The sequence below is a fragment of the Polyodon spathula genome, chromosome 2, assembly GCF_017654505.1.
Source record: "Polyodon spathula isolate WHYD16114869_AA chromosome 2, ASM1765450v1, whole genome shotgun sequence".
Taxonomy (NCBI): domain Eukaryota; kingdom Metazoa; phylum Chordata; class Actinopteri; order Acipenseriformes; family Polyodontidae; genus Polyodon; species Polyodon spathula.
Genome location: NC_054535.1, coordinates 95,974,213 through 95,998,250, shown reverse-complemented (window position 1 = coordinate 95,998,250; position 24,038 = coordinate 95,974,213). Strand labels below are relative to the sequence as shown.

Here is a 24,038-nt window from a genome sequence, read left to right as displayed (position 1 = left end):
TTCGGCAATCTATTTCTTTGGGGGGGCAAGATAATGGAATACTCTTACTAAAGCATGGTGTTTCATCAGGATGCCCATCCATGTGCAAAACACAAACGTTTATTGCTGATTTGAAAGGGTAAATAATCTGTTTAGCAGAGTACCTGCTAGTTGCCCTGTAAAAGACAGACGAGAAGTAAATGGAGGAAATAACATTTTGTGTTTAGTCTCAGAACTAGCCTTTGACCACTTGATGTGTTCCACACTGTTAATGGGGGGGGGGGGGCTTCAAAACATCAAGGAGGATGCTGGTAATCTTTTCCATATTTAAGGTTTTTGTACTTGAAACAACACATAAAGCTCCAGCACAGCTGCAGTAAATAAAGCACCAGTGGGCGGTAGTGAGAGCGGAAACACATGGATAAGTGTTGGGAGACTCTGCCCACTCCACACCTTCTCCCTCTGCCTCAAATGAAACTCAGGACAGTGATTGTGTTTCGTCTTGTTTTTCCACACCATGTACCTTGTGTTTGCATCTCTCTTGCTTCTTGCTTATAGCTACCCACTTTTTCAATTTCATTTTTATTCTCGTAGTTTCTCACAGTTTTTGTTTTTATGTTGCAGTGCTTTCTGTTTGGTCATTCTCAAAGTCTTGCTCCATCCTTCCTCCAAATGCAATTAAGCAACTGAGATTGTCATGCAATGTCAGAAATGATAGCTGAGATTGGGTGCAGAGAATGTGTTCTTCCTTGAATTACACCAACCGTATAAATCTTCCATTTCTAGTCTTCAGATGTCAGACTTTACTGTGACTGCAGATGTTCGTAGAAACCATACCGTATTTGGATCCCTTATGTCAACATAAAGAAATGTATATGCCACAACAGCGTAAACAAAAAAAAAAAAAAAAAACATATGACCTCAGTGGGTGCTTTTTGTTCTATGGCACATTTTATAAATTGTTACTAGCTAAAGGGCTGCTGGGAATAACTTGTGGGAAGTGGTCACCTGGTTGAGTTCCCTTGGCTATGTATATCACACCCCCAACCCCCAGAACAAGTCAAGATGAGAAACAGCTGGATTTTGTTGGGAAATCTGCTTTGTTAAATGCCTTAAGTCTGGAGATGAGAAGCTGAGGTCATTGTGAAAGCAGGTGCTTGAGGGGAACAAGTGGAAAAGCAGCATGCGACTGCCTCCATTTTCTGCAGTTTTGGAAAAGGCTGCTGGTGTTCCAATTCATTGTATGTATGTAAAATAAAATCTGGAGTAGAGTGCAAGCCTGGGTTTTTTCATCTTTAAAAGCTCTTTCACTAATGCACATCATTTCCAATATAATAATTTTAGTCCCAGTCTCTAACCAATCCAGCCTTGAGAGCCGTGTTACCTCAGACAAATACCTGATTCATTATCCTGTTTTGCCTCCTCATTAGGTGACAGTATCACAGACTGATCTTTAAGCAGTTATTACTGCCCTGTTTTTCGAAGTGTTCTTATAAGAAGGTTAATTTGACATGCAGCCTATTAGAAAGGGAGAGTGTGGCATTACAGCTTTAAAAAAAATCCGTAATACCTTTTAAAATTCAGGCTCCTTTTTAATAAATAGACTCTTAAACTACGATAGATCTTCAACAGCCCAGCTTGCGGTCATAAGCCACTAGATCCGTGGCGTTTAAAAAGCAGAACTAAACTTAAATCAGATATTAACAGAAGCAGATTTTTTTTCCTCCTTTGTTATGAGTCAATCAAAAAAAAGAAAAAGCCCAATGTAACAAAATCTGAAAAGTTTAAAACTGTAGGAGGTGGGATAAGAACAGGCTAGTGCAGCCGAGAATAGATCATTATCATGCATTTTTCAACATTGTTGCATTAAAGTAAAATTTAAAGTCACTAATTGCTGTATAAGTGTGTGTTATTTCTGCAAAATAAAATTCAGAACAACGCACAAATTACTGTGGTTTTTAAAGTAAATTTCTAATGGCATATGCTGTATATTTTACAAATACTGTATACCTTTATTTTAGAGAGAGACAGAGTACTGTAAGATTATTTCCTTCCACGTATGGTTCATGCGTGGACAAAATAAACAAAATTTTGAACTTTCACATTAAAGTGGAATTTTTTTAAGTATGTTCTTTTATTCAACAATTTCATTACCTTGTACCTCAAGACTCTCTAACCCACACATCTTTTTGGTAGTAATGTTTACTTAACAACAGTCTAATAATGGCTAGTCGATGTTCATATGAAAAATAATGTACAGTAATCCAAAATATGCTTTTACTCAAAGTTTCCATTGTGGTTTTGATATACTTTTTAAAATATGATTTCAGTATGCATTTGCTGTCACTCATAATGAGACCACCTACTGGGTGATCTAAGCATTGCTAACCTAAACAAAATCTATACAAAAATTAAATTTAAAAAATCCTCAATACAAGTGGATGTGCTTAAGCTTGAGCTAAACTAACTTTTATAAAGAATTTTAACTGCATTGCCACCACCCAAGATGAGATACTATACTGACTGGCAAAAGTGCCAAAACATCTATCACCCAGCATCCAATCCCAATTTAAAAGCACAATAAAGGGTCTAAGAGGTTCCTTTCTTAATTGAATTAACATCTAAAGAGGCTACATCTGCACTTTCAGGGTGTTCATAATTATAAGCAGCTGTTATTCTGTGGTAAAGACAGTCCCCAGACATTTTCTTCCCCTCAGAATATGGTCGGAGAACAATGATTAACAGCACTTGGCAAAGTTCAGAGAGAATTATTTTAGTCAAATGAAACTTCCTGTCTCACACCACAACAAGGAAATAATATGTAACACCAGCACTGCGCTATGACCCCCAACTATAACCTTTCCTTATGTCCTGACTTCTCTGATAAAATATGCCTTTGTGTAACGCAGTATAAGGCTACATATTAATGTATAGCCTATTTTTGTATTAAAAAAGGTTTAAAAGGTTAAAAAGTTACTACATTTTTGGATATAAATGATGTCTGGTCTTTTAACTCTACTATAACTAATTAGTAGTTTCATAGTTATATATATATAAAAATAAGCCATACAAAAGTTGTAGGGCATATCGAAGACCAGGCCCATTTATGTGGGGTGCGTTCAATAAGCAGAGCGCTCTCTCGTGGCGCCCTGTAACATATGTTAGCTGTTACTGAACGGTCTGTTAGCTGCAAGCAGTTTCACAATAGCAGACAAGAAATCTCTGTGTATTTAAACAGTTGTTTTAAGCAAGTTTTGCAATTTTTTAATGTAATCACTACTGCTGTGTTTTTTGTAATAAAGTTACTGACACTTGTTTCGGTTTAACATCTTGATGTGCGAGTCAGACTTTGAGTTTAAATAGTTCATGTTTCCTTTTCTAATACAATCATTTAAAAGTCGGCCATTTTGAACCTCCAGCGTCGTTTAATTGACTGGGATGAAAGTGCCACATAACGCTTTGGAGAGCACTGCCTATTGAACACGCCCATGGTTTGCTGTGTTATTTTTCTTAGACCTTGCAGGTCTGAAGTGTTTTAAAGATTTACTCCTTTTTAGTTCTGTTCCCCAATGTTGTGGTTGAAAAATATTTAATTTACACTTTTCTTCTGTTGAGCACTTATCTATAACCCAATCATGAGATTAACCAACCACAGCTAATTGGCGTTCATCTTTTGGCCAAACTCAGTGGTCATACTGTCCATACAAAAGAAAATGCTTACAAATGTTAAAAACTTGGTCTGGCACCTCCTGTAGATTTTTGCTGACATACAAGTTCAGGTTGAGATTCACACGTCCCCAAACATTTAAAAAAAAATGATTTCAGTTGCTTTGGGCACACTAAAATAGTACTATTTGAACAGAAACTTCATGATCATTCAAAACAGAGAACTGAAAGCTCTCCTTTTGGTATTATTTCCATCTGTTATCTCTCATCTCTAAGTATCCACCCACAGACCTTGGGTTCAGAATAAGTTTCATGTAGTCAAATAACAAAGCGAGATGAGTACTAGAGCAGTATTTGGTTTCTTTCAGTTCTTATTTCTGCAGTCGTCTATTTTCCTTTGTTAGTGTAGTTCTAATCTAAGTCTTCCATGACGTGTATTTCTGTTAGTCAAACGGTCTATTGTTGTTACTCATGCTATTAAAGGCTCTGATGTAAACTCAGCTGCTGTCACGTCCATGTCCTCCTGGTTAGTGCTAATGTTCTTCTTTTGCATGTACAGTAATTTATAGGAGTGGCAATGAGACGTATGGAAACAATTGTCAGATTTAAGTCCAATAGGGAATACGTTCCAGTTAGGCCTGATAGGGGGTCACTTTGAAATACAGTGTGTGCAGTTAGAGGCCATTAGTGTCAAGTGACATATTTATTAAAATCATACTTGGGAGATTTCTCTGAACTCAATGCAAGCTTGACTTCATTAATTTCACAAGTCATAACAGTCTTCAAAATAAAAGTTTTAAAGCCTGTTGGAGTCGTCGTTCCCCCCTCCCCCTTCCCATCGTCTGTTAGATTAGGCTGACATAACCATAATTCTCTTGGGAAAGTTATGCACTTTTATAGTAAAAGATCAATGTAATGGGAAGACATGTCATTGAACCTGTTTCAACATAACAAAATAATAATTTTTAGCAATATCTGAAAATACCTCATCAGAACAGATACTTTGCATTAAAATGTTACAAAATGTGCTTGCAGAATATGACATTTGTTGTCATATTTAATCATTTTTAACCAGCTTTGTAATGTCAAGCTGTAAAACATGCAGATAAATAGTTTATAAATGTCAGAATTTGACTTGGTTTTGCCCAAATGGTAACTACAGTCTGTTGTGCTACATTTAATTGGTAACTTCTGGCTGACAGTCTTGTGACTTATTTTTGTCTCGTTTGTCTCGTCTGTTTATTAGGTTTTACAAAACTCCGAAATAGTCTCTTGAGACAGAGCTCTTACTAAGTGACATTCACGTACAGAGTAGGGGGCTGTTTCGTAATTTGTGTTCTGGAGCAAGTAAATATTGTAGACCATAGTCTGTGCCCCTAACATCTATTATCCTTTTGTATGTGGGAGTGTTTTACCAGTACTGGTAGTATGAGTTCTTAGAAGAATAATGGAAGAGGCTGGAAAATAAGAGCTCAGTTAAAATTTTTCTGTCAGGATCTCAAATAAATACATGTTAAAGTCAGTGGCAAAGGGTGACACATTTATGCAAGCAAAACATATTCTATTATGTACATGTTTAACTCCTGCCATAATATGTATGTTACAACTCAAAGTCAGAATGATTCCCAATTTTTACATGGCCCTCCATGAAACAAAAAAAATATATATTTAAAAAAATGTTGCATCAACTTCCTTGGACTACAACTTATTTAGCATTATGGTTGTGGTATTTTAGTGTATTTCTTTTTAAAATACAAAATGTATAGAGTTTAAGGAGGTGTTTTGAGAGAGAGAGAGGATAGTGATTGATTGATTGATTGGTGTGTTAAGTATTTGTTGTTACACCATATGTTCCAAGACATAGTACTGGTAATTGACCCAGAAACTATGCATCTCTGTGCTGCATAATCAATTCTAAAGCAATCATTTGAAACTTAAAACCCCATGTCCCTGATTAATAGTGGCAAGAAAGACCAGGTACTTTTGAAACAATATTCCCAGTGTGGCTTTATTGTGAACTAGCATTGCGATATTGATTTAGTTTTGTTTTTAAGTATAAAACATTTATTAAATAGGTATACTAGTCCTCATATCCTTAACCAGAATGGTGCCATTTTGAATTTGGAAGCGGCACACTGATGAAAGTCAGAAAACAAACACAGGATTGGCTCGAGCTCCAAGCTTTAGCAAAGCCAGTCGACATTTTATGATATTTGCATCAAACGGGGAAGCATCATGTGACATCGCAGCCTGTCCTGTCAAAGGCTTAGCTGGCATTACAAAAAACATGGCAGGTCCTAGATTTGTATCCCTAAAATTAAAATCTTGTGCCAAATCAGAATTCCTGCAGGATCTCCGATATCAACAGGGAATTCGGAAGCCTACAAGTAAACATATGGGTATTAAGATAATTGTCAGTTCTGTTGGTGGACATGATAGAAGACAGATGGATGTGAATCAGTGCACTTTGAGGCACCCTGGGAGATCATTTTCTGTTTTACCTGCCTGAGCAGCTCTGCCATGTTTGCAACTGCTAGATGATGTTCAAGTAAAATAGCCTGCCTTCCTGTTGTGATTTTTGTGGGGGACAGTGCCCTCTGGAGTTGAACTCCAGCACTGCTTCAGAGAGCCCCCCCCCCCAACTACAGGAATACTTCATAAAAATTAATTACAACTTAATGTAGAAAAATTGGATAGCTGAAGCTTTTGGTATATTGGTAATGTGCAAGATTAAAACAAACATACTGGTTTCTGCTGTGGTAGATTTATGTTATTTTTCTACTGTAGGAATAATTTTCTTAATTAGTACCGCACACCTTTTTATTTTTTTAAATTTGCTTTGCTCCAAAATTAATATACAACTATGTAACCTGATTTATGTTAATACTGGTGAGTTACAAACTACGGATTTGTATTTGGTAGGCAGAACGAAGACCCTTTGTGACCACTTTTTTCTTTGTTCTAGGTGGGAGCTCATCGTGAGGATGGCGTGGGATTACGTGGCACAATTGTGCCAAACCAAGTGCCAGTCCCCCAGCTCCCAGTACAGTCAGCAACTTCGCCTGAATTAAACCAGACTCCAGATCCTTACAGGGGTAAGTACTGCTACATGATACACTGCATCAGTACAAAGCACAGTTTGTGAGGTTTGTGGCTTACTGAAGCTTGTTCTACATTTTTTTTTTTTTTTTTTTTGTCTGAAGGCTTATTCCCAGTCTCTGTCCAGACTCTCGATAAGAAGATATTTGTTCAGGTTCAATCAGGTCAATTTTTTATTCTGTATTTCTGGGAATTAAATTTGTACTTCAGGTTGATTACACATTTTGCTGCTGTTTTTGCTGCTGTGTGTGTGTCTATATATATATATATATATATATATATATATATATATATATATATATATATATATATATATATATATATATTATATATATATGTAAAATATACATTTTAGTATGCAGTAATTCATCTGGTAAATTAATTTAAAGGGAAACATCAGGTTACAGACAACAGTAAACTGCATATTTCCACTACATTAGTTTGCTTATGAACTAGAGACATTATAGAAGTTGTTTTTTTTTATTCACAGGAGTGTAGCACAGCCAATTGAAGCCAAACAAAGGGGGCAGTGTGCAGATTTGGGACAGTCTTCTTTATGAAAGGGGGAGGGTGATGCCCAGCTCAAAATTCTATTGTGCTAAAAACTAACGACTGCTTCACAGCTTTTGTTCTGCGCCGTTCTATTCCAAACTGGGCACCCAATAAGATGAAGATACACTGTGTCCAAGATTTCTAATGGCAGGGCTTTATAATATAAATCCATTTTCATTTGGGGGTTCACACCACTGTTTATTTTAATTTTGTTTGACATTTTCCTTCTCAAGGATAAAATCCACTCATGTGTCTGTGGACTGCAACAGCACCATGTTTCACTGCTGTGTACTTAGCCAAACAAAACCTCAAATATATTTTCAATTATTTCTTTCCACTGCCAGCTTCTAAGCTACTTGTATAATTTTACATTATCAAGTAGTATATTGTTTTGCTACCTAGCTGCCTCTTTCTGTAGTTAATTTTTTTTCTGCAGTGTGTTAAGGATGAAAGGTTGCAAGCTATGGCAGGGTAACACCTCTCCTTTGTTAGCTCTCTCAGGTGGGCTCCAGGGACACAGCGTGTCATCAGTAAGCTCGGAGATCAAATCCGAAGATGAGGGGGACGAAAACCAGGATACCAAGTCCCTGGATGAGAAGAAAACAGAGGAGGACAAGAAGGATATCAAATCAATTAATAGGTACCCGTAACAAAAGTGTTTGCTTCATTTATTCCTTTGCTGAACTGATGAAGTGAACAATGTGCTTTGAGGGACAGCTACATTCAAACTTGGTGAATCCCAACCAGTTTCCACATTAACACACAAAACACACATTCTTCATTAGTCCTTGAAAGGCTGTGAAAAAAAATACTGCGATAAATTAAGTATATTTCATTATGTCTTCTAAAACTAGAGAGATCAAGGCATAAAGTAACTGCTCCTGTATACAGTGGTAGATCAGTTTTGGTTTTGATAATTCAGAGAGATTCCATGCAAGTTTAAAGGCAAGTGCTGCTATTTACAGGTATTCATTTGTTGATAAAACAAAAACAACATATAAACACATATTGGTTAGAGATTAGGCAGTAGACTATATACAATGTGTGTCACTTAAAGTCCGTGTGTATTTACATGACTAAAACTAAAACAGGTACATTCTTAAACCTGCCTGTAGCTTCCAATACATGGGTTATACCCCAGTTCTCGTGGTTTTGTCCTTCACACGTGAGTGTAGGTAAAATAGGTTTTACTAAGTGCAGTCTTTCCAGGATAAACTCTTATTGGCAGTGTCTTAGAATGGTTTATGTATCTGATTTACTTGGGCAGCACAATTTGTAGTCTGTTATACTGTTTATGCAGTATGTGTAGAGGTCTCCACAGCTTAATGCTTTCACTTCCCTGTATCGGCAACCAGTGGAATTCTGTTTTAAAAACAGGATTTGGCCATCAGGTGAAAAAAGTGAAAATGACATAAGAGTAAGTAACTTCAAATGTAAGTTAATTTGTGTAGTAGTAGTAGTAGTAGTAATTTTTTTTACATTTGCTTACTGTTTTATGGTTGTTGAGTTGAAAGGTCCTGTTACATTTGAAGCTTATTACTCTTTAAATGTAAGGTTAATAAAAAAAATATATACCATAAAGGGGAAGATATATTTATATATTATAACCAATAGAATCAAAGGCCAGTGGGGATATTTTAACACTCATTGTGCAGCACATGATAAGCATGGGCCACTTCTATGTTTCTGCAGCAATAATGATGACGAGGACCTATCACCAGAGCAGAAGATCGAGCGGGAGAAGGAGCGGAGAATGGCGAATAATGCCCGGGAGCGTCTGCGCGTGCGTGACATCAACGAGGCCTTCAAGGAGCTGGGGCGCATGGTGCAACTGCACCTGAAGAGCGACAAGCCGCAGACCAAGCTGCTCATCCTCCACCAGGCGGTGGCCGTCATACTGAGTCTGGAGCAGCAAGTCAGAGGTCAGCTAACTCATTCGTTTAGCATTGGTGCTGGGGAGTTTCAATCATTCCAATGCCAAAATTCACATTGATTCACAAATCTGTGTTTTAATATGTTTCCCAGCACTATGCAGTGCTCACATGTGGGATTGTAAAGACATTAATGCAGATGTATAGCTTTGTTATAAAATGTTGTTGTGTAGAAATTCCCACATTTCTGGCATCTTGACTGTTTTTAATACTCCTCCGATAATCATTTAAACAAATAAGTATAACAAAAGAAACTGAAGATATTTTTGTTACATAAACAGCTCTTGCGCTGTTCTCGTGCTGCACACTAGGTGACACTGTGATACAAAAGAGTCTGATCCATTAAGCTACCATATGGAATGTCTACCACTCAAATAACTGCTGAGGGCTGGGAGAATGAAGATACTTGATTCTAGATGTGCAGAACTATTCAGGGAGAGGCATTTAACTTTCTCATGTCTCATTACTGCCGGTTAGTCCCCAAAAATTAGGGGTGGCATCATTTAAAATGCAAAACTATTCATAAAGCTTGTATTTTGTGCAGCTGCAACCTCCAGAATCCTTGCATCTTAGACTCCAGGCATCCAAATATGTAAACATATTTCCGTTTCTGTGTATCGTGCAGAAAGAAAATCCATCATTTTACCAGTTGAAACAAAGTCCATGGAATGGAATCTACAATACTTTACAGTATGTCATAAGAAACACCTTGCCTCCTGGTTAATTTACAGTGTCACTTATGATATCTGCAAAACATCTGATCAGTAGTGCAAATTAATTAAAAACTATGTATTTGGATAAAATACAAGTCTATTTTAAAACTAGTAACCCCTAACTAAGTCAATTGAATGAATTGCTTTTTATATAGCGCCTTTCATAACAAAGTTATCACAAAGCGCTGAACAATCAAGAATAAGCCAAATCAAAAAGGTATGTTTTTAACATGCTTTTAAAAATTAAAAGGTGAATACTCACAGGGAGCGAATTCCAGTCTGTAAGCATGATTAGAAAAAGCTCAGAGATTAGACCTGAGAGTGAACGGCTTCTCCAGCTCATCGATGTAATCAGGGCTAAGTTCCTTACAAGCTTTATAGGTCAGAAGTAGGATTTTTAAAATCAATTATCTGCTTAAAAGGCAGCCAATGTAAGGATGCCAAGAAAGGGCTAATGCATTTAGTTTATGTTACGAGGCGCCCAGCAGAGTTTTATAGGAGCTGAAATTGTGAAATGGTAGAATCAGGAAGGCCTATAAAGATACACAATAATCAATCCTGGAAGACAAAAGTGTGGATCAGGCTGCCTGCATCCTTTTTAGATATCATGGGGCGAATTCTAGAAATATTCCTAAACTGAAAATAGGTATGTTTTGTATGGTTGCTTGCTGCAGATTTAAGTTAAAGTTGATTGTCATCAAAAACAGTGAAAAGTAGAAGTATTTTCTTAACATGTATAGATCCAATCAGCATAACTTCATCTGTGATTGAATTTAGCTGGAGAAAGATATTACTCGTCCAGGACTTAATATCACTGAGACAGGGAAAGAGCAGAAGAGGTGTGTTTGTTAGAAGGATTATGCATTATAATTATGCATTGTGTTTCTGGATTACCTGCCCAAGAGGGAGCATGTAAATACTGAAAAGAAGGGGAGCGAGGACCGAACCCTGAGGGCCCTCAGAGGACACTGGCAGAGAAATAGCCACCTATTGTAGCAAACTGGGATACCAATGTCAAATACGAGGCAGTCAATCAATCTCCCATGGTGTACAGCATTGGACACCAAATGGCGGAAGCCTACTTGGCAAGGCTGTATCAAGGGCTGGGCAAGAGCACAACTTCACCGTGCGCCATAGGTTCTTTGAAAAATAACCTGTTTTAATATCATCTCACAAACCTGCTTATTGTCACGTTTTGTGCAGCCTGTCAAATGCTGCGTGGCCGGGCTTAACTAAGTAACCACAGGATAGAATTAATTTCCACTTCTACATGGGTGGTGTAATGGGATACAGTTCAGGTACAATTACAAAACACCACCATCAACTAATGTTTCTTCTTTAACATAGTCAGTCTATACAAATGCACACAAAAAAACACCAAGAGCAACACCTAACTGATAGCTCTCATCAGTTGACAATTCATGTTTTTTTTTTCTTTTAGACAACGTATTTGTCCTGTAGTAAACTATATGTGTGTGTGTGTGGTGTTTAAATGTAAAGAATGGCTAAATGTACAGTAACAACACTGCTCTTTAATTCACTGTTAGTTTTCCTTCTTTTTTTCTCACACTCATAATGCAATCTCATAGGCAAACGTGAAACCTGGTTGATATCATGACCCGCTTATCACACAGTATGCCTGCATGGCAATTATAATGTAAAGCGGGCTCATCGTACTTGCTGATTGTGCTGATACTTCTATGCATTGCTATGGTACTGGAATCTTCATATGATAGACAGGGACGCAGAATAACAAAGCTAAATTCAAAAGTAGCATACAATTTTTATTTTAAATGCTAAATTGCGTTATGACAAATTTTATGAGAAAAATTGCACTTCTGCGATCAGCTTTAGAACACCGGGTGTGATAGACATGAAGATGATATGTAGGCAGTCCTCCAAAGATTCTTGTGTCAACCTGTTTCGTGCATGTGTTTTTAATATTGCATTCATTGTGGAATAAGCCACTTTGCATGTGAAAGTAGATCCAAACATGGAGAACACAAACAGAGCCTCAGGGTCGTGTAGTTCTCTGGCTATATATAGGCAGACCAGAATTAGTCCAGATTTGCATTGTTAATTAATTCAGCTTTCAGTAACGACAATGCCTGCAAATCTATTAGTTCTAGTTGCAGAACTGCTTCGTTGATTGCGGGAAAGAACTCATGGGACAAGAAGTCACCATAGGGGATGACTGAAAAAGGATCACAGACAAAAACAATGACGTCCCTGTGAATGCTGTTTGTTAAAGTAAGCGCTGAAATTGTCTTTCAGCTGAGCAATAAAGTCTGTCATAAGGCCAGTGACTACATAGTTAGGAGTAGCTTAATAGGTACAACACAGATGCTATATATTATAGGAGGCTCTGTGGTCATAGGAGGCTGTGTGGTCCAGTGGTTAAAGAACCCAGCTGAGCCACTGACTCATTGTGTGACCCTGAGCAAGACATGTAACCTCCTTGTCTTTCAGGTGAGACACTGTTGTAAGTGACTGCAGCTGATGCATAGTTCACACACCCTAGTCTTGTATCTTGTAAAGTGCTTTGTGATGGTGGTCCAGTATGAAAAGCGCTATATAAAAATAGATTATTATTATTATTATTATTATTATTATTATTTATTATTATTAGTAGTAGTAGTAGTAGTAGTAGTAGTATTACTAATATTGTTATTACTAATATTTATTTGGAGGTTACAAAGACATACTATCACAATTGATACTTCTTTTTTCCTTTTTGGTTTTGTTTTTCTGACCAGCTCTTTTTTTTTTTTTTTTTTTGACAAGCCTGTATGCCATGCCACATGCTGCAACAAATTTATAGGGCGAGTGTTTCTGGGGTGGGCGTGCGTTTTGGTGGGGGTGGGTGTTTTGCAAGTGGCCCACTCTGCGGCTGCCCGCAGGTCATTTGGCCCGCCATAAAATGTAATTACCGTCCACTGAGATAAAGCAGTACAAAGAGACAATTTACCAGTCTGCCTGTAAGAGAAGATCATTGGCGACCTTTAACAACGCTGTTTCAGTATTGTGTAAAAATCTAAACCCAGACTGAAACTGTTAAAAAATGTCCATGTTTGAGTTGTTCATCCAGTTGAAGAGTCACCACTCGTTCCAACATTGTAGCCAGGAATGGCAGGCTGGAGATTGGCCTATAGTTATCAAGGATCTCAGGGTCCAGCTGGGGCTTTTTTTTAGCAGAGCAGTGATGGCAGTGATCTTGAAAGCTAGGTGGAATGCAGCCACAGCCAAGCAACTGTAACATCTTAGAGGTTACTGGCCCTGCGACTGTCAAGCACTTCTGGAGCAGTTTAGTAGGCCATGGATGTAGCACACAGGTGGTTGGGTTCATGGAAAGAATTAGTTTATTGACTGATGGCGGAGAAACAGGCTGAAATTAATGTAATTAAATAACTTGAACAACTGCAGAGAACAAGGCTCTGATTAGAAGTCACCTAATCACTGAAGAAAGAAACTCTTTGCATTTCTGGACTGAGACTGAACCAGAATTACCTACAGGGTGTAATATAGTATTAATTGTCTTGAACAGGAAAGCTAGATTTGTTTGAGGTGATCAGCATAGAGAGATAGGTGGTTTTCCGTAAATGATATGTGGTGGATTTGGAGCCTAGATACCCTCCACATTCGCTATGTATAGTGTGTGTGTATGTATATACAGTACAGTGCAAAAGTTTTAGGCAGGTGTGAAAAAATGCTGTAAAGTAAAAATGCTTTCAAAAATAGACATTTTAATAGATTAGATTTATCAATTAACTAAACAAAAAGTGAGTGAACAGAAGAAAAATCTAAATCGAATCCATATTTGGTGTGACCACCCTTTGCCTTCAAAACAGCATCAATTCTTCTAGGTACACTTGCACAAAGTCTGGGATTTTGTAGGCATATAGTCAGGTGTATGATTAAACAATTATACCAAACAGGTGCTAATGATCATCAATTCAATATGTAGGTTGAAACACAATCATTAATTGAAACAGAAACAGCTGTGTAGGAGGAATAAAACTGGGTGAGGAGCAACCAAACTCAACTAACAAGGTGAGGTTGCTGAAGACAGTTTACTATCAAAAGTCATACACCATGGCAAGACTGAGCACAGCAACAAGGTAATTATACTGCATCAGCAAGGTCTCTCCCAGGCAGAAATTTCAAGGCAGACAGGGGTTTCCAGATGTGCTGTCCAAGCTCTTTTGAAGAAGCATAAAGAAATGGGCAACGTTGAGGACCGTAGACGCAGTGGTCGGCCAAGGAAACTTACTGCAGCAGATGAAAGACACATCATGCTTACTTTCCTTCGCAATCAGAAGATGTCCAGCAATGCTGTCGGCTCAGAATTGGCAAAAAACAGTGGGACCCTGGTACACCCATCTACTGTCCGGAGAAGTCTGGTCAGAAGTGGCCTTCATGTTAATAGATTGTATTTATCAATTAACAAAATGAGTGAACAGAAGAAAAATCTACATCAAATCAATATTTGGTGTGACCACCCTTTGCCTTCAAAACAGCATCAATTGTTCTAGGTACACTTGCACACAGTTTTTGAAGGAACTCTGCAGGTAGGTTGGCCCAAACATCTTGGAGAACTAACCATAGTTCTTCTGTGGATTTAGGCAGCCTCAGTTGCTTCTGTCTCTTCATGTAATCCCAGACAGACTCGATGATGTTGAGATCAGGGCTCTGTGGGGGCCATACCATCACTTCCAGGACTCCTTGTTCTTCTTTACGCTGAAGATAGTTCTTAATGACTTTCGCTGTATGTTTGGGGTTGTTGTCATGCTGCAGAATAACTTTGGGGCCAATCAGATACCTCCCTGATGGTATTGCATGATGGATAAGTATCTGCCTGTACTTCTCAGCATTGAGGAGACCATTAATTCTGACCAAATCCCCAACTCCATTTGCAGAAATGCAGCCCCAAACTTGCAAGGAACCTCCACCACGCTTCACTGTTGCCTGCAGACACTCATTCATGTACCGCTCTCCAGCCCTTCGGTGAACAAACTGCCTTCTGCTATAGCCAAATATTTCAAATTTTGACTCATCAGTCCAGAGCACCTGCTGCCATTTTTCTGCACCTCAGTTTTTGTGTTTTCGTGCATAGTTGAGTCGCTTGGCCTTGTTTCCACGTCAGAGGTATGGCTTTTTGGCCGCCAGTCTTCCATGTCTATTTTTGAAAGCTCTCTTACTTTATAGCATTTTTTCACACCTGCCTAAAACTTTTGCACAGTACTGTGTGTGTGTGTGTATATATATATATATATATATATATACACAAACACACACACACACATACAGCTCTGGAAAAAATTAAGAGACCACTGCAAAATTATCAGTTTCTCTGGTTTTACTATTTATAGGTATGTGTGTGGGTAAAATGAACATTTTTGTTTTATTCTATAAACTACTAACAACATTTCTCCCAAATTCCAAATAAAAATATTGTCATTTAGAGCATTTATTTGCAGAAAATGACAACTGGTCAAAATAACAAAAAAGATGCAGTGTTGTCAGACCTCGAATAATGCAAAGAAAATAAGTTCATATTCATTTTTAAACAACACAATACTAATGTTTTAACTTAGGAAGAGTTCAGAAATCAATATTTGGTGGAATAACCCTGATTTTCAAGCACAGCTTTCAAGCGTCTTGGCATGCTCTCCACCAGTCTTTCACATTGATGTTGGGTGACTTATGCCACTCCTGGCGCAAAAATTCAAGCAGCTCAGCTTTGTTTGATGGCTTGTGACCATCCGTCTTCCTCTTGATCACATTCCAGAGGTTTTCAATGGGGTTCAGGTCTGGAGATTGGGCTGGCCATGACAGGGTCTTGATCTGGTGGTCCTCCATCCACACCTTGATTGACCTGGCTGTGTGGCATGGAGCATTGTCCTGCTGGAAAAAACAATCCTCAGAGTTGGGGAACATTGTCAGAGCAGAAGGAAGCAAGTTTTCTTCCAGGACAACCTTGTACTTGGCTTGATTCATGCGTCTTTCACAAAGACAAATCTGCCCGATTCCAGCCTTACTGAAGCACCCCCAGATGAGTCCAGTTTTCAGCTTTGCCCAGCACCTGGTCGTCTAATGGTTAGACGGAGACCTGGAGAGGCCTACAAGCCACAGTGTCTCCCACCCACTGTGAAATGTGGTGGAGGATCGGTGATGATCTGGGGGTGCTTCAGCAAGGCTGGAATCGGGCAGCTTTGGCATGAATCAAGCCAAGTACAAGGTTGTCCTGGAAGAAAACTTGCTTTCTTCTGCTCTGACAATGTTCCCCAACTCTGAGGATTGGTTTTTCCAGCAGGACAATGCTCCATGCCACATTGCCAGGTCAATCTCCAGACCTGAACCCCATTGAAAACCTCTGGAATGTGATCAAGAGGAGGATGGATGGTCACAAGCCATCAGACAAAGCCGAGCTGCTTGAATTTTTGCACCAGGAGTGGCATAAAGTCACCCAACATCAATGTGAAAGACTGGTGGATAGCATGCCAAAACGCATGAAAGCATCTGGTTCCAAGCCCGTACGAGTATATAAAAAAAGGTGGAGATTGTTTTGTATTTGAGTGCATCTTTGCATGTGCTTCAGTGCATCTTTCAGCACCCACTGCTTTATGCCTTCCCACTGCTGGTGTTGCTACCACAGTGCCTGGAAAAAAAGAACGGTGTTGGGTGGTCCTGGTAGCCCTGAATTGGCCCAGGAGAGCCTTGTTCTTGGCACTGGTTTCGACCTGCTCAGCCAGGCAAGGGAAACATTGTGGCATCCCGACCCAGCGAGCCTGTAGCTGTGGGTCTGGTCGAGCCCCTGCATTTAGCAGAACTGAAATATTTATCTTTAAGGCGGTTTTCATATTAGCAGTCACCTCCCGGAAGCGAGAAGGTGAAATAAAAACATTTTCCATTGCTAAAGCCTGTCTATTTTTCATGGAGGCCAGGACTACAGTCACACTCCATACTAACCTTGCGTTTGTCCCTACAAGTATCACTGCTTTTCATGTCAGTGGAGTTAGAGGTTTTTAATCCAGTCTGACAGGGAAAGGAAGCTCCACACATCTTCCCAGTTAAGGCATTAGCACACTGTTGACCGGGTATCATAGATTCCCCAGACATTTTTTTTTTTTTTTTATATACCAGAGTGCTAAGGGCAGATATTCAGTCTACCCTTTACAGCATGCGCACTAAGGTGCGGGTTCTCCACTCACTCTTTTAGGTCCTGTGGACTATGTGTCACGGGTCCTCAAAACCTGGGCTTTACTACCAAGTGCTTAGGGTGGCCTCCCGGTCTACCCTTTTTAGCACATTTGACAGCTGCAAGTCCTGCACTTGCGACACTTGGTTCCCTTAAATAGAAATGCTATACATGACCTTTTGAGGTCGCTCCGTCCACGCCAACGCAGAGGGTCTGAATAGAAAATTGCCATTAATCTGCCTTCTGCTTTCATCACTTTATCCCCTCGGGGTCCGGGACTCTGTGCCTGATGCTCTGTCGAGCACCTTTGACATACATATTCAGGTTTATCGGGCTTGTGGCAGGATAGCATCATGGCCCAAGCTGTTACTGGCAAGAATGAGAGACAGAAGATGCAGTTTAAGCCCTGGTGCACCCGTTTTATTAATTAAACAGAACAAAAACAAACAAAATAAGGCACAAGGGCCAAAATTAAAAAGGTTAAACAAAACAGTATAGTAACTGCCTGTAGGCTAGGCATTTACCTTCACTACAGAGTTATTTTTCAAAACACTAACATAAAACTCACCAATACCATCTCACTCCAAACTCCCTCTCCCCAACAAATGATTTTACTTCCCTTATATACATATGGTCATTCTCCAGTTAGCACTCAGTTACCTAACTGGGGAATGACCACACTTGTGATTTGCTGGCAGGGACAGAATTAACCATATCCTTGCCAACTTTAAATTTCCCCACACACTGTTTACATGTGCAGGGCTTTCACCCTGCTACAAGGCTACTCAGGGATATATCCCAATTGGTAATGGAGAAAATGTTTAGGCTTGTAAGGGTAGATTGTTTACAGGTTTGTTATCTCTGTAATTATTTTGTTTATACAGAGAGGAACCTGAACCCGAAAGCAGCCTGTCTGAAAAGGCGAGAAGAGGAGAAGGGATCATCTGACGCGCCTCCTCTCTCCCTTGCGGGGCCACATCACGGATTAGGAGATGCATCCAACCCCATGGGACAAATGTAAAAAGAAAAAAGAAATGGTTAGAATACTTCACTTTAAACTAATCTGCTGTTTCACATTTGTACCATGAATAGTTATACTAAAAACAAAACAAACAAAAACAAACCTTTGTGCAGTGATTTAATTTCACTTATGCGGTGTGTTTTTACTAACGTTTCATAATGGTATGCATATTTGTGCAGTGTACAAGAAAATGTAGGGAAGGTACTGTAACATTGAACCTGACATCACCTGTGGGTTAAACTGACCCAGGGCCTTGTCATACTGTATAAACCTAGCAAAGCTCAATTTGGAAATCATTAAAAAGTAAACAGATGCTATCAGTGGCATTTATGATAAAGATAATAATAAATACCTAATCAACTTTTTTTCATGGGGTACATTTTAACAACAGATTGGCAGTAAGTGTGCTACTAACATGTTTATATAAGCGTGAAGTTCTTCACAATGAGCCACTGTTTGTGGTGCTTGCTGCTGCGGAAGCACAGTGACCAGTGCCACTTCCAGCTGGTTTTAGCAGACAGGTAGCCCCAAGTGTGCTGCTTCACCTGGAGGCAGGCACCTTGTCGGGCAGGGGCTTAAACTTTTGACTTTCTGCCCCAATTCAACTGTACCGAGGTACTGATCTGTTTGTCGTTATGCCTTCATGAAAACCTTTTCTGTTATCATTTTGCTTACATTCGTGGAGACATTAATAAGTCTCTAAGAACGTTATTATGTAATGACCTTACTGAAGGAGAGCATAAACACTAACTGCACACATTTGTGTTGGGTGATTTAAAAATAAAAGACGACCACTGGGTATTGAGCATGATCTCTTCCCTTGAGATCTTTGCTGGATTTAATCAGGGGTCTTTTAGATGAAATTATATAGGGTCAGCCAACAGTAAAGTAACAAACAAGTAAAAAAAAAAAACATTCTAGCTATTCCCAAGGGTATTTCATGAAATTTAATTTTGAACAGATTTCATTAAGATTCTACAGCGTGGCAGTTTAAGTTCTCTGAGTGCCTGCATTGGCCTCTGGATTACTAATGATCTAGTCTTTGTTTTGTTTAATTGTACTTGAATGAGGCAGCAGCTGCTTACTGTCTTAATAACCCCAAGCTCTTCTCCTCCACAGGTCCAAGTTGCCAGAGTTCTTCAAAATGATGAGCGACCACTTCCTTTGACAACGTTAATATCTTAATCCCACAAACCAACACTTTCCCCACCCCTTTCTTGTGTAAAATAGAGACAAATGCAAGTAGCGTAGAAACACAGACACAAGAGGTTTTTTCAGCATTCCCGATAACGTTAATGTGCAACTTGAGGTGAACAGCTCTCTAAACATATCATTAGGAATGTTCAACAATGTTGCAAGCTGTTGTGCACAGCCTAGAGACTGAATGGCAATCTTCTCCACACTGTGGAACAATGCATTTGTGCCTGAACTTCTTTTGGAAAAAAAAATATAATCAATTTGTAAGTCTTGGGAAAAAAAAAATATATAATTAAAAAAAATTGTAAAACTTGCAATAATGAAAAAGTGTACTTCGAAAAGAAAAAAAAAGTGTCGTTGTTCTAGTCAGCTAGTGTTTCTATTTACTGGAGGATAAAGGGAATCATTGCTGCCCCTATAGCTACGTAAACCAGCAAATGTCCTGATTATAACTTTATTCATATCATTAGCCATTCCTTTGCATGGGAAGAGCAGATGGATCTTATGAGCATAGGGGAGAAAGGCAGTAGTTTTTTTTACTGTTGCTTATTTGCTGGGCTTATGCTGTTATGCAGTGTGAGATGGAAATGAGCTAGATGAGTAGAATTTAGTGAATCTTTTTTTGTACCTACTAAGACCTCTCAAGACTTGCTTTGTAGGTACTGTATGGCTCAGACTTACATTGCTGTTGACTAGCTCTGCGTACGTTTTCCATGGGGAAAACCCTGTATCCAGTGCCATGGCTATGGATAAATTAAAGCCACGTGAGCTAAGGCACATTTAGCTTTTTTAGTCTAACCCAGGTTACTCCTTACAACCCATCCCGACCCCACTCCCCAGAGATGCAATGTTAAAATGCTACAGTTTTACCAATGTGCCTTTTAGAGTTCATATCATTAAAGGGAACAGGAGGATGCTATCTGAACTTTTTAGGATGAAAGCTTAGGGAACTTGTTGGTCATTAGGTCTATGCAGTCAGGTTTTTTATAACCTGTTAAAAAAATAAATAAATAAAAAAAACAAGAAAAAAAAAAGTATTTTTTGGATAAACTGTATTTAATGTATTGTATGCTTATAAATGTAATTTGGAGACGTGTTCCTGGACGAACCTGTTTATGAAAATTATCCCAAGTTGTGGCGCGGTTTCGTACTTAGTGAAAAGGCACGTCAAGAAACAAGTTTTGTATAGGTCTTAAGTAATGGCTTTCTGAGAGCCACAGTAGTCTTTCAGTACAGTATGTGGTTGTATGTGTAGATTTGATTTTTAGTCTGTTTTGGTTTCGCTGTCAAGGCAACCGCAAATTCTGCAGCAGAAACGATGGAAGATAAATATACAGAGGTTATGCTGAGTCTAAAAGAGAAATTTAGAAAGAGAAGTGTTTTCTGTAATCATATGGGGCAAAATGGAAAAGGCACCTCAGTATAACCTTTCTAAAGTCTTGGGTTGTGTTGGTTGTTTAAGTGCCGTGGAAGGTGATGTGGCAACTCATGGCACCATATAAACTAAACACCATCGGAAAGGCAAAGGAGTTCCATCTGCTCTACTTATTGCCAATTAGCTGTTAATGAAACACAGATATTTGTAAATTTTATGCAACAAATGCGAACTTATCATTATTTTGAAATTGTGTACGTAAAAGTTATATTTTTACATGTAGACTCTTGTTATGTGTTTAGAATATGTTGTATCCGTTTTTAAGAAAAAAAATAATTCAGTGTGTGTTGAAAATGTGTCACATTGAAAATGTAGTGAGATTCAAGCTTCAAAAAAAAAATCTTTCAATTTTATGTTTATATTGGGAACATTTTTGGGTGAAAAAACAGAACAAAATATGGTATTTAAGATTATGTGTCATGCTCATCTACATTGCAGTTAGAAGTGTATTTGGAAACAAATTGTGTATATAGTCATATAAAAACAGGGTTAAGTGTCTTCGGTAAAGAGAAAAATTGTTTGACTTAAGACCTGGAGGTGGATCAATTGAGTTGTATAATTGCTGTGCTTCTATCGATCACGTGAGCCAAGTGCCAAAATAAGTAATGAAGTGCATTCATTACAGCTATGCACACTGGGCACATATCTGTTCTGCACAAGTGTATTGCCCTCTGTCCAATTGAGTGAGAGCATCAATTACAGATTACATTGGTTGAACTCTGCTTTTGTTGAAGTGGATCTAAAAGGAAGGGGTATATGAATGCAATCATATAAGTGCATTCAATAATAAAAAAAGGACGAGGAATCAAGCTCAATAACCAATACTTTACAGCCATTAATATTTTCTAAAAGTTGAAAGGGAAGTTTGAAAACTTCATTTTTTTCATTAGGTACTCATATACAGGTGCATTCCAGTTAGAACGGACCCTGTTAGAGTTCTGTGAACAATGTACTGAGAAGGCATGTCCCTGCCAAACAACATGGGTTTTAACAGTGAATTACTCTGGTTAAAACAGACTCATTTATAACGAATATACTATTTAATACATACAGTTTTCCTGTTCCATAGGCATGTCTTTTGCATTTAATATGTACTGTTTAAACGTACAGTTTTCCTGTTCCACAGGTAGATATTTTGCTCAAATTAGCTACATCCAGGACAGTAAATGACAGTCACGGCGGCATTTGTGACGTCAGGAAAAACAGGAAAAACAGTTGCTATTTATTCTTCCGTGTTTTTGTTGGCACAGTCGTTGTACAGTTTAAATGTATAATGGATACAATTTTGATCGCATTCAGCAAAAAAAAAAAAAAAAAAAAAGTAAAATGGTACAACTTATTACATTATACGTTCAAATAATAATAAACTCCTGTTCTTTGGCAGTTAAGCTTTCTTGTATTGTTTATATTGAGCTACTTATGTTCGCAGTTACATACAGCATTTCAAATTGTGTTTACTTTGTACTTCGTTTATAAAGTACTGATTTCCATTGTCCATTAGAGTCCGTTATAAGTGGAGTGCACCTGTAGTTGTGTGTAAAGAAGTATTAAAGCGTGTGAGCACCAGATCAAGGGCTAATTCCAATACTGTATATGTGTATGTATTTGGCCCAGTAATAAATGGTCACAGTTTTGCCTGCTATGTGGTCACAGTCAGCAGGCAGATGTTTATTCAAGTGTTACAGGCTTGTCGAATGTCCCATCAAGTGTTTGGTATTGCGAGTATATTTGAAGAGCTGACAAGACTGTTTCCATTCCTCTGAAATTTTGATACTCTGACAAGCCCAAACTTGTTATAACACTTATTGATACTATCCTAATGTTGCACTTCTTGAAGACTAGAGGCACAAGAGCTTTTCGTTACAGACTTCTTAACCCATGGGTCATCATAGCAATGGAGCACAATTAATTTGTTTTCATAGTTCATTTCCTTAAATCCAAAACAATTGTAAGACACAAGGCTTAGAAAAATGTTAATATTACACAGAAAGTTTCCATTTTGCTTTGTTTTTGTCGTTGTTTTTTGTTTTTTTTTCTTTTTTTGTTTTTTATTGAAAACATGATGGTATCCTAGCATCTTGCCTTTCAAATGCTTCTTCTGCAGTATGCTATGTGACGACAATAATTCAAGGATTCATAGATGTTTGTTGTCAGCAGCCAACTAATTTGCACGTTATGCATTAAATGTTTAGAGCATTTAATGTTTGCTTTAGCATATATTACAGGAGTCTTACACTACAGTCACTTTGCTAATGAATTGTCTTCTGCTGGTGCGTGCACACAACGGATTACACAAGTTCAGTCCCTTCATTTGTTTAATTCCACAATAAAAAAAAGGTCAGGCTAGTTTATGCTAGAAGAATTTGCATAAACATGGTTTATTTGAAGAAATACATTTTTGGAATGTATGGTTGGAGCGGACCTCAAAGTTTCATGCACCAATGATTACTGCGTAAACAGAAGGTTACATGGCTAATAGGTAAGGGTTGCTTCAGTTGACTTACACTTCAGATTTACTGCTTACAAGAAATTAACTGCCAATAAAGAATTCCGGTCAGAAGTTAATGGCAACCATGTTGGTTATGAGACGAAATAATTTTTATTTTTTTGGCCAACATATTTTCAGTAGCACTGAAGGTTCTGAATTGATCCACCTCCATTCTTTTTAGAACATGCTAACATATAAATTAGAAACTGTTCATTTAAATTTGGAAGGGGAAGGGGGGTTCCATTTGTCTTCAGAGTAGCTACAATGAACACTAACGCCTATAAACTGTCAATCAAGTCGAGGATGCAATTTGTACTGATCCAGTCTTCCGATGTTTTTCTTTTTTTTTTTTTTTGAGGGAGGGAAGGGAACCCTTTTTTTGTGTCGAGGCTAAATTTACAAAACTGAATAATGAGCAGTCATCATCATTAGAAAATAATCATGAACAAGCACAAAATTGCTGACTGGAAAAAAAAATAAAGTAATATATATATATATACATATATAAATATATAAATCAAGTATAATAAATCAAACATGAGGCACCGAAGCTTCTAGGCCTGACTTCTTTTTTTTTTTTTTTTCTTTTGAGTAGACATTTCTTTCTCATGGATTTTAATTCATCTTTGTGCAGTGCTGGTTTGACCATGATCATTTCAAAGTATTATAGACATATGTAATGGTGAAAATATATGAACTGTGGCCTTTTTCATTCTTCTTGTTACTTGTGATGCAATTAAGTGAAGAAAAAAAAGCAGA

At 38.2% G+C, this 24,038-nt stretch overlaps 1 protein-coding gene across 14 annotated transcripts in view; it reads left to right on the top strand.

The window, feature by feature from the left end:
* LOC121304414 (transcription factor 4-like) overlaps positions 1-22,218 on the top strand; it is a 172,921-nt gene extending 150,703 nt beyond the window's left edge. For 7 of the 14 annotated variants that reach the window (XM_041235621.1, XM_041235592.1, XM_041235614.1 and 4 more), the window contains 6 exons: positions 6,611-6,740; positions 6,849-6,908; positions 7,789-7,936; positions 8,989-9,218; positions 18,023-18,155; positions 19,279-22,218. In XM_041235621.1, the coding sequence (XP_041091555.1) occupies positions 6,611-6,740; positions 6,849-6,908; positions 7,789-7,936; positions 8,989-9,218; positions 18,023-18,155; positions 19,279-19,327 (750 nt within the window). In that variant the 3' untranslated portion in view covers positions 19,328-22,218. Of the gene's footprint in view, positions 1-6,610; positions 6,741-6,848; positions 6,909-7,788; positions 7,937-8,988; positions 9,219-18,022; positions 18,176-19,278 lie in introns of all 14 variants that reach the window. The other 7 variants (XM_041235651.1, XM_041235609.1, XM_041235608.1 and 4 more) reach the window with 3 other exon arrangements.
* Positions 22,219-24,038: the final 1,820 nt, after the last annotated feature.